The sequence below is a fragment of the Mastigoproctus giganteus genome, chromosome 1, assembly GCF_048544385.1.
Source record: "Mastigoproctus giganteus isolate SK-2022 chromosome 1, ASM4854438v1, whole genome shotgun sequence".
Taxonomy (NCBI): Eukaryota; Metazoa; Arthropoda; class Arachnida; order Uropygi; family Thelyphonidae; genus Mastigoproctus; species Mastigoproctus giganteus.
Genome location: NC_143575.1, coordinates 201,825,548 through 201,837,565, shown reverse-complemented (window position 1 = coordinate 201,837,565; position 12,018 = coordinate 201,825,548). Strand labels below are relative to the sequence as shown.

General features: G+C 38.9%; 1 protein-coding gene across 2 annotated transcripts in view; it reads left to right on the top strand.

Annotated features, from left to right (window-relative positions):
* Positions 1 to 12,018, top strand: part of Polr3B (RNA polymerase III subunit RpIII128) — a 527,342-nt gene that overhangs the window by 508,247 nt on the left and 7,077 nt on the right. For both annotated transcript variants that reach the window (XM_090375599.1, XM_090375592.1), the window contains one exon: positions 8,017 to 8,106. In XM_090375599.1, the coding sequence (XP_090231725.1) occupies positions 8,017 to 8,106 (90 nt within the window). The remainder of the gene's footprint in view (positions 1 to 8,016; positions 8,107 to 12,018) is intronic.

The window sequence follows — 12,018 nt, the reverse complement described above, 5'->3', positions numbered from 1 at the left end:
CTGCTCAGAGAACTTCATATTTGCCTGCACAACCACCCCCCAAGTCCCTTTCATTCTCTACCACTGTCAGTGTAGTACCACAGAGTTGATACGTTGCTCTGGGGTTGCTGTTTCCCATGTGTAGTACTTTACATTTGTCAATGTTAAACTTCATTTGCCACCTCTCAGCCCATCTGCCCAACCTTCCCAGATCCTGTTGCAGCAGCATAGTGTCAGTAGTGTCCTTGACAACCCTGCCAACCTTTGTATCATCTGCAAACTTGGACATTAAGCTTGATATACCATCATCAATATCATTTATAAATACAGAAAACAATAATGGACCCAACACTGAGCCCTGAGGGACTCCACTAATAACATTAGTCCACGATGAGCAGTGTCCATTGATTACCACTCTCTGTCTTCTCCCCCTCAACCACCCCTTTATCCATAGCAGCAATTTGCCTCCAATGTCACACTGCTCCAATTTGTGTAGCAGTCTTCCATGTGCAACAGTATCAAAAGCCTTTCTAATATCAAAGTTATTCCCTGCATCCAGTTCTTTTGTGACTGCATCATAGTATGCAATCAAGTTGGTCAGGCAAGACTTCCCCTTAACAAAACCATGCTGTGTCTGAGCTATAACTGAAGTCTTGTCTAAATGATCCTGCAGTGCTTCTTTAACCAGTGCCTCCATTAATTTTCCTGGAACAGAAGTTAAGCTCACAGGTCTATAATTACTTGTGTCAGCCTTTGATCCTCCTTTGTGAATTGGGGTCACATTTGCACATTTCCAGTCTATGGGTACCGCCCCTGAGTCCAAGAAGCTCTCATAATTATGGCTAAGGGTTTGCTTACTTCCTTTGCTGCCTTCTTTAATATAACTGGATAGATCCCATCCACCCCGGGTGCCTTTCTTGTGTTTATCTTCAACAGTTTCTCCTCTTTACTTTACTCCCAGTTATTTCAAGATTCTGTAGCTTACTGCTAGAGTTGAATACACCTCTGGCATTCCCCTTGCTGAATAACTCCTCATGTGTGAATGTCAATGCAAAATATTCATTTAGTTTGTTAGCTACCTGAGCAGGATCTTCAACAGTTGACCCATCAATATCAAGTGGACCAATCTGATTCATCCCCTTCCTTCTAGAGTTTACATAAGTAAAGAACTCTTTGCTGTTTTTCTTTGCATCCCTTGCCAAGGATTTCTCGTAATCTGCCTTCGCCTGCCTAACCTCCTTTGTAACTTGGTTCCATATCAACTTGTATCTATCATAGGCTTCTGTGTCATGTGTTAATTTGTAAGTATCCCATGCATTTTTCTTCTCTGCCATATGCCTCATTAGTTCATCTGACATCCATTTTGGCCTAAACCTTGAACAATATTTCTTAGTTGGTATGTAAAGCCTAGTAGCTTCCAAGATAAGTTCTTTGAATGCTTCCCATTTTGAATTTGCTGTTGGTAACATCATCAGTTGGTCCCACTGTATAGAATTTAAATACTGTCTCAGTCCATCGTAGTCGCCTTTACGGAAGCAATAACCCTTCCCTTTACCCCTAATGGTAGTTACCTCTTTCAGTAAATCCCACTTCAGCACACTGTGATCACTGCCACCTAGTGGTTCATTTATCTGCAGATTCTTAATGCATGAAGAATCACTGCTGATAATCAAATCAAGAGTATTACTCCCTCTAGTTGCCTCCCGAACATGCTGATGTAGAAAACAATCATCCAATAAATCCACAAAAGCCCTGCTTGTGTGTGAGTAACCAGCCCCCAAATTCCAGTCAATATCTGGGAAATTAAAATCTCCCATTATAAGACTCTCTGATTTACTGGCCCACTCTATTTCCCTGTACAGTTCCTTATTATACTCATCAGAGTCATTAGGCCTATAGCACACTCCTACTCTCAATTTTGATCTCCCAATGCTTATGTCACACCAAACTGACTCAACACTGCACTGTCCAGCGATGTCGACTGGCTTCACTTCCTTGGTTTTTATGTGTTTCTTAACTAATAGCATAACCCCTCCCCCCTTCCTATCCTGTCTATCCTTTCTGTAGACGTACTCCCCAAATTGCAGTTCTGCATCACTTATATATGTGTGACACCACGTCTCTGATATCCCAACAATATCTGCCTTTGATGTTTTGAGCAATACCTCAAATTCATCAAATTTATTTATTAAACTCCTAGCATTGGTGTACACGCAAGTATACCTGCACCTGTTTCTATTCTTAGCTACCCTAACACAACCCATGTGTTTACTTGTACCGCAATGGCTCCCAGCAGTCTCTGAAATACCATGCATCTTGTTTTTCAGGCTTCTGCTCATTCTAATAGAAGCAGTGCAAGAATCTCTTTCACCTCTGCCAGTGGCTACTGTCAATCTATTGGTCTTTGTCTCCCCCCAAGCTAGCAGTTTTCCGACCCACCTAACACTGCCTCGATAGCATCAGCAAATATTCTTGCACCCTTTCTATTTAAGTGTATCCCATCCCTGTAGAAGCAATCTCTCCTGTTAACAAGTACAGTCCAGGCTGAAAAAAATTCTACCCCTTGAGCCTTGCACAGTCTTTCCAGGGCCGAATTGATCGACAAGGCTCTCATCATATACTCCCTCCTATCGTGTCTGGGCAGAATTGCAGACACTTTCAAATTCAACCCTAATTCTCGGCTTTTGTTCAACAGTGACCTGTACTTGTTAAGTAATTCTGCCTGTCTCCTACTCTTAATATTATTAGTGCCAACGTGTACAACTATATCACCTTTTGTGCCCTTAAAAGATGATATTCGCTCTACAATGTCATCAACCTTTGCCCCTGGCAGACATTCTTGAAATGAGGCCTCCAGACACTTATACAGTACTCAAGGTGTGGCCTGACCATTGCCTTATACAAGGGAATAATCACCTCCCTGCTAGAAAAATTCCTGTATATCATTGATAAGACACCGTGAGCTACTCTTGCAGCCCGTCTGCACTGCTCAGAGAACTTCATATCTGCCTGTACAATTACCCCCAGGTCCGTTTCATTCTCTGCCACTGTCACTGTAGTACCACAGAGTTGATACGTTGCTCTGGGGTTGCTGTTTCCCATATGTAGTACTTTACATTTGTCAATGTTGAACTTCATTTGCCATCTCTCAGCCCATCTGCTCAAACTTTCCAGATCCTGTTGCAGCAGCATAGCATTAGTAGTGTCCTTAACAACCCTGCCAACCTTTGTGTCGTCTGCAAACTTGGACCTTAAGCTTGATATACCATCGTTAATATCATTTATAAATACAGAAAACAATAATGGGCCCAACCCTGAGGGACTCCACTAATAACATTAGTCTACAATGAGCAGTGTCCATTGATTACCACTCTCTGTCTTCTCCCCCTCAACCATCCCTTTATCCATAGCAGCAATTTGCCTCCAATGCCACACTGCTCCAATTTGTGCAGCAGTCTTCCATGTGCAACAGTATCAAAAGCCTTTCTAAGATCCAAATATATATCAAAGTTATTCACTGCATTCAGTTCGTTTGTGATTACACCATAGTATCCAATCAAATTGGTCAGGCAAGACTTTCCCTTAAAAAAAACCATGCTGTGTCTGAGCTATAAGGCTAGATGATCCTGCAGTGCTTCTTTAACCAGTGCCTCCATTAATTTTCTTGGAACAGAAGTTAAACTAACAGGTCTATAATTACTTGTATCAGCCTTTGATCCTCCTTTGTGAATTGGGGTCACATTTGCACATCTCCAGTCTATGGGTACCTCCCCTGAGTCCAAAGAAGCTCTCATAATTATGGCTAAGGGGTTGCTTACTTACTTTGCTGCCTCCTTTAATATAATTGGATAGATCCCATCCACCCCAGGTGCCTCAACAATTTCTCCTCCACTTTCCTCTCAGTTATTACAAAATCATCTAGCTCACTGCCAGAGTTTACTTCACCTCTGGCATTCCCCTTCCTGAATAATCCCTCATGTGTGAATGTAGATGCAAAATACTCGTTTAGTTTGTTAGCCACCTGAGCAGGATCCTCAACTGTTGAGACATCAATATCCAGTGGACCAATCTGATTCATCCCTTTCCTTCTAGAGTTTACATAGGTAAAGAACTCTTTTCTGATTCTCCAAATAGGCCTCTGGTATTTGGGTTTATTCATGATAAAATTTTAAGTCTTTTTCACGAACCATATGTTGAAATGACAAAATAAAACAAAAGCCAAAATTTTTTGATAACTTTATAATTAAGCTTACAATAAACTACTATTTACAGTGCATATAAAACAAATAAAATATCATAAAATACAATAAAATATACCAGGTTAAAAGCGATAAAATATATGAAGCTTTCGAAGGCTCCGCCTTCTTTCTCAACAGTATGCCTTTTTACTTTACATTGCAACTTTAAATACCTGCAGGTTCATGGCACGTGTCATGTGATTCGATGGCACGTGCGCTGTTCTCATGCGTGTCGTAACCGGAAGTGGCTCAGTGGCTTAGACTGCCTCAAAGAGAGAATGGATACGCATACCCGTCTCTATTAATATTGCTCTCATTGGAACTAATCCGGAAGCTCTCGAGCCACTTGTGGTCCCAAAACCTATGCGCCCGGTCAATGATAACTGCTTCGTTCGGGGAGATATGGTGCTGCTTCCAAAAGTGTTCGGCCACGGCGGATTTTCCGTAGTCTGCATTCCTTGTCGCCTTTGTGTGCTCCCCCCAGACGATCTTTGAGATGCCGCTTTGTTTCCCCCAGATAACATTCCCCACAATCCGGACACTTAATGCTATAGACGACCCCACTTGTATTTTCGTTTGAAATGGGGTCTTTCACCTGTGAAGCTGCAACCAACTTCGTGCTACCACAGCATGTCTGGTAGTTTCGTAATACCCGAGCTATATGCTCCGTTAAACCCGGAGTGTATGCGGAGGCTATCGGCGTAAAAGACTCACCTCTCCTCTGTTCTCCTCTAATATATTTCTCTATGATCCTCTGGGGAGTAGGCACACTTCAGGAGATCTGCCGAGATGCGCTCATACTCTTTCTTTCTATTCTCGGAGGTACTACAATGTGACTTTGCCGTCTGTTAGTGCTCTAATCACACTATTCTTGTGATGGTTGGCCTGCGCTGAATTATAATGCGAATATTGACCTTTACACATGGGTTTTCTATTAACTTTGGTCTTTAGACACGGGCCTTCTCTTTAGACCAACACATCCAAGAACGGCAAAACCCCTCCTTCTACCTCCGAGGTGAATTGTATGAACGAGGTGAATTGAGAAACTATTAAGAAAATTTAACACCTCATCTTACCTCCTCTTTCGAATAATTGAGAAAGTATCATCCACGTATCTCTTCCACAGACACATAGGGAGAACTTATATCTATCATAGGCTTCCATTAATTTATATGTATTCCATGCATTTTTCTTCTCTGCCATATGTCTCATTAGTTCATCTGACATCCATTTAGGCCTAAACCTTGAACAATATTTCTTAGTTGGTATGTAAAGCCTAGTAGCTTCCAAGATAAGTTTTTTGACTGCTTCCCATTTTGAATTTGCTGTTGGTAACATCATCAGTTGGTCCCACTGTATAGAATTAAAATACTGTCTCAGACCATTGTAGTCACCTTTACGAAACCAAAAACCCTTCCCTTTACCCGTGATGGTAGTTACCTCTTTGAGTAAATCCCACTTCAGCACACTGTGATCACTGCCACCTAGTGGTTCCCTTATCCGCAGATTCTTAATGCATGAAGAATCACTACTGATAATCAGATCAAGAGTATTACTCCCTCTAGTTGCCTCCCAAACATGCTGATGTAGAAAACAATCATTCAATAAATCCACAAAAGCCTTGCTAGTGTGTGAGTGACCAATCCACAAATTCCAATCAATATCCTGGAAATTAAAATCCCCCATTATAAGACTTACTGGTTTACTGGCCTACTAAATCTCTCTGATTTACTGGCCCACTCTATTTCCCTGTACAGTTTCTTATTATACTCATCAGAATCATTAGGCCTATAGCACACTCCTACTCTCAATTTTGATCTCTCAATGCTTATGTCACACCAAACTGACTTGACACTGCACTGTCCAGCGATGTCGACTGGCTTCACTTCCTTGGATTTTGTATTTCTTAACTAATAGCATAACCCCTCCTCCCTTCCTATCTTGTCTATCCTTTCTGTACACATTGTACTCCCCAAATTCCAGTTCTGCATTCCTTATATTTGTGTGACACCACGTCTCTGATATCCCAACAATATCTGCCTTTGATGTTTTGAGCAATACCTCAAATTCATCAAATTTATTTACCAAACTCCTAGCATTGGTGTACACGCAAGTATACATGCACCTGTTCCTTTTCTTAGCTACTCTAACACAACCCATGTGTTTACTTGTACTTCAATGACTTCCAGCAGTCTCTGAAATATCCTGATTCTTGTTTTCCAGGCTGCTGCTCATTCCAATAGAAGCAGTGCAAGAATCACCTTCACCTCTGCCAGTGGCTACTATTAATCTATTAGTCCTTGTATCCCCCCCAAGATAGCAGTTTTCCGACCTAAGACTGCCTCGATAGCATCAGCAAACATTCTTGCACCCTTTCTATTTAAGTGTATTATATCCCTGTAGAAGCAATATCTCCTTTTAACAAGTACAGACCAGGCTGAAAAAAATTCTACCCCTTAAGCCTTGCACAGTCTTTCCAGGGCCGAATTGATTGACAAGGCTCTCATCATATACTCCCTCCTATCATGTCTGGGCAGAATTGCAGACACTTTCAAATTCAACCCTAATTCACGGCTTTTTTTCAACAGTGACTTGTATTTGTTAAGTAATTCTGCCGGTCTCCTACTTTTAATATCATTAGTGCCAACATGTACAACAATATCACTTTTTGTGCCCTTAAAAGATGATATCCACTCTACAATGTCATCAACCTTTGCCCCTGGCAGACATACCCTGGTCCTGTTCCACTAATCCTTTTTACAAAGCATGTTCCCCATTTCCCTGACAATAGTCACCAACAACTACTAGTTCCTGTTGGACCAATGCATTCTGCCTTGGGGGTTGCCACCGTGTTGCATGATGACCAAGTGCAAGCTCTGGCATTGATGTGGGCAGCTGAGAGCTTGATGGGCCCCTCAATTTAGATCCTTCAAGGGCATCCACCCTGTCCTTCAAGCTCTCATATAGGCCCATAACAATGCTGAGTTTTCGCCTGATTTCCTTACACTCCTTATATCATGCATATACAAAGACATTCCCCATGGCAATATCATGTACCGTACCCGATTGCTCCACAAACATCATGCAAGCAGTGCATTTTAAAAGGCTGTGATTCAGAGGGCAACTGCCCCCCCCCCCCCCCTATTTCTTCCCTGAGCCAAAGCACTCCCATTAGCTTGAGCCTTTTGCTTTGCTGCTCTGGTCTGAGTCATGATTTCAATTTAATTTCAATAAAATTTCAACTTGGTTGCCATGCTGATTGAATTTAGTGTGTAAAAATCAAATTTTAAAATTATATCTGTGAAGGTTTTTTTTTTTTAATTAAAAATAAATATTACCATTATTAAAATGATATTTTAGCTTTTCGTTGTTTATCTACTTGTAATTTATTGGTGATGGTAAGTTTGAAGTTTAGGGGGATTATTCATAAATATCAGCACCCTATGCTTTCAATATATATATATATATATATATATATTTTTTTTTTTTTGGAATGTCTTCTTAGCCTCATACATTGATTCCATAAAAAAATTTATGTAATTGCTAATGGGTTATAGCTGTAAATGTTTTATTTAATATTGTTACATAGAAAATGCCTTTAAATCAGCTAACATATGCCAACTAGTGCTATTAGTTAGTTATTTACAATATTACTCGGGGAAAGTCCCTGCTTAATATGGATTTATTTAGTGCTCAAGTTTCATGGGATCAGTTAAAATTCCTAAGCAGGAGATAACTGTAATTTAAAAACAAATTATTTATTTATTTATTATTTATTTTATAATTTTTTTTCTTCAAGCATGTTGCTTTTAGAAAGATTAATGCTGTCCAGTGATGCTTTTCAAGTTGATGTGTGCAATCATTGTGGACTCCTTGGATATTCTGGATGGTAAGTTCTTGTGTTTTGAAAATTAAACATATCTTCACTGAATCAGAAATAAGTTTATAAAGTAGTGGAAACATAAATTGTGTCATTTCAAATTTTGTGCAAAACAAGCATTAAAACTGAATAATTTATTATAAAGTGACTAAAATTGACTAAATACTGTATTATATTAATGATAGAAATTACAAAACCAACTGTTTGGGCCTATTTATTTATAAAAAAAAATAAGTTGAATTAATTACATTCAAAAAAGTAGAGATAGAGCTAAGTTGATCAAAATGAGGAGACAAGTTTATCTAGATTCAGTTAATTAAGAAAATCAAAAGCTCAAAAATAATGGGAAGGAAAACCAAATGCGCACAGATGGAATAAAAAAAAAAAAAAAAAACCATTCAAGGATTACCTCTGACCAGAGGACCTAGCACTACCTGATCTCCCAAATATGACCAGTGAATCCTTCCAACCTTTTGAATTTCAAATCAATCGTGAATACCTGAAAAAAAATTATATATGCCCTTCCCAACAAAGCATAGTGAGCCCAGATGGATTTTTCATTGTTTATAATGAAAATCTGTAGCCTGTATATTTTGGATTTCTTGGTTCATCTATATAACAAAAATGTTTTGTGCTTCTGAGCACTTCCTGTGGCAATATCCTAAAATTATGAAATCAGTATCTTGTCATACACATACAGAAAAGAAACTCAAGAAGACCAACTGATTATGTAACACTCTAAAATTTGTAGCCTCCTTGAAATTTTTTGAGAAAGCAGCCAGACCAGCTTTGACTCAGCACTGCTTCAAGCTTAGACCACCCCACCTTTATATAACAATTTGTAAGAGATCAACATGTACTAACCTTCTCAATACATTATTCAAAATTTGTGCTCTCAATGACAAGTCCCAAATGGATATCGTATTTCTTGAGCTGAAATCAGCATATGATATGCTTTCAATACTTTCTCAAATCCACATCCTTCAAAATTGCTTCAAAAACAAATGGAGCACTGCTAAATGTTCACTAAAATTCAGATTGGCTAAAAATTAGTCATATTTTTCAGTGCAACTAAATGCTTGCCAAAGATGTCCCACAAGTAGGTATCCTATGATATACTCTTTTTGCAACAGCCCTTACACCCATATTTAGCATCAAACACAGAATACATATCCTGTGCTGATAATTTAAAATATTTTATTAAATCCAATAAAATTTTAAAATTATCAAAAGAATCCCATGAAGTCATAACCATTAACCAGGAGTTTACCATGCAGAAAAGCCTCAATAAATACCTGCATTCAATTGATCTAGTGATAAACACAAAAAATTACTCAAGTCACATTTACTAATAGAAAATGAAATAAGACTGGTCTTCATTCAAGAAGTAAAAAAAAGTCGATTTCCATAAAAATCTTGGCCTGACATGGGATCCCTTGATGTAAACATCTATATGTGGTGAGGGGAACGTCTGATGATGCTACTGGATTTCCACATTAATATCATTGGGATTCAGTGCCCACAGCCTAGGTTCCAGGCTAACATCATAGGAATCTAGTGTGTTTGTCATACACTGAGGCATGTTTTTTTTGCCACAACTCAAAAGGAGGAATCCCTCCCACACCACTTTGGCCCCTGCTTTGCAAAGATGGGTGGTTTCCCCAGGATGATGGCTAGTGGGTTTGCCTGCACAAAGTTTGATGATGTCAATGATATGCCCTCCCCTCGTAGTTCAAGGGGAGGGGCATACCATTTGGGCTCTGTTGTCATGGTTGGAGACAGTTGGCCAGGCACTGACCAAAATTGGGTCTAGTTGTACCAGAATGAAAGACTCCATGAATCCTGATATAAACTCTCATACTAGGGCCTCAATATGGTCCCTAGCAGAAAAATTAGATGTTGACCCAAATAAAAAAAAATAGATGTTCACCCTTCTTTATTGAGGATTTGGAAAGTTGGTAGGCTTTCCTAAATCTATCAAACTGCATTCTGGAGATGTCCTAGTCAAACACTCATAACAGGTTCCATGAGCCACCTCTATTGAGGAATACCCCAATTAATGTAACACAGCACAAGACACTGAACTCATCCTGAAATGTGGGATCTCCTTGAAGAGCTGAAAGAGGAAATCTGTTCTGAGATGAAATCCCAAGGAATGACAGCTGCAAAACAGATATTTGTGCTTAGGGTTGGGAATCTAATCTCCACTAGAAACCTTATATTTACCTTTAATTCACCAATATCTATCTGTTACAGCTATTTACATGTCTGCCCAGTAAAGTCATATGTCCCTAATCCACTACGCTATTTTAAGTGTCACAAATATGGATACTTGAAAATTGCCTGCCTGTTGTGGTGCCCTTGCATGTTCTTGATATGGTGCAAAGGACCATGAAATTACATTATGTTCAGCTGCAAAACCAACATATTAACTGCCAAGGAGATCACCCTGTATACTCTTGGGCATGTCAACAGTGGAAAGAAGAAAAAGAGATACAACAATTAAAGGCAGAGCTGAACATATTATACCAGGAGACAAGAAAAGCAGTGAGACCTATTAATAGCAGCAAAACTTTATATTCTCAATAGGCTGCCTTTCCTACTAACCTACAGAAACTGTTGGGTCATTCCAAAATTCTGTGTGAAAGATCTGATCAGGAATGCCATTATAAAAGGATGCATTTGTAATGTTATTCTTGATCAAAATATAAATTTGCTCATATGCTTTAATTATTTTTCATGTTCTTTAATTTCTGGCTTACTTCTGTAAATTTTTTTGTACTTCTGAGCATACAGTTCAGTGATCAAATTGCATATTAATGTATTTGGATCTAATGTGTAACTGTATTCTCATATTACATTCATGTGAAGACTTAGTTCATATGATTAACAGATTAATAGAGAAAAAAGCAAAAATAAGGTATGTGTGCATGGACATGGGGGTTTGGAAAAAAATTTTTTGCAAGATTATTGTCCAAGGCATAAGATAGTATTATCCGTGACATAGGATTTTATTGCAAAAGTTGTGTTATGGCTTGGTGAGAAAGAATCTTATGTGTAAATTGGTATAATAACCAGGGATGTGCGTAAATGTGTTGGGATACCAAGACACTACTGCATTTTAATATGGCACTGTGTTTGGTATTCTAGAATCCAGAACTATTTCTGATTATCTGAAAATCCATAATTCGTGTGCCCAGTATTTTCTGTTATTAATCACAAAATAGAAGTTGTGGCTGTGTTCAGCTTAATATTCAGCTTATATTTCATTTTAGAAGGTAATAAAAAATATGAGCATATAAAATACAAGTAAAGTTCAAAATTCACTCAATATTCAGAAGTAAGAATTTCATTGGAATAATTATGTTCTAAATGATCGATATTAGCATTAGTAGAGGCATTTGATGCAAGAAAGCAAGCTTATGCAGCATCAGCCAAAAAAAAAAAAAATAAATAAATAAAAAATAACCACTTCCACTTCACCTCTCTGTTCGTTTGAAATACCTGTCCAGCTGAGCCTTAAACTTATTTAGGCTATCAACTTCCACGACAAGGGAAGTCTATTCCACCAACCAACCACCCTAAAGGCAAATTTCCTCACGTCTATCCTACATCTGTCTTTTCTCAATCTGAATTTATGCCCTCTCAGGTGATTATTCTGAGCAAGAGGAAGAATCCCATCAGCATTGAGCATGCTCAAACCATTCAAGGCTTTATACACCTCTATCAGATCACCTCGCTGGTGCCTAGTCTCCAGACACTGTAATTTGCAAAACTTAAGCCTTTTTTCGTAAGAGCACCCCTTTGTTCCATTCACTAATCTTGTTGCCCTTCTCTGTACTTGTTCCAGCATCTCTACATCTTTCTTGAAATGAGGCCTCCAGACCCTGCTTTGTACTGCTGTATACAGTACTCTAGGTG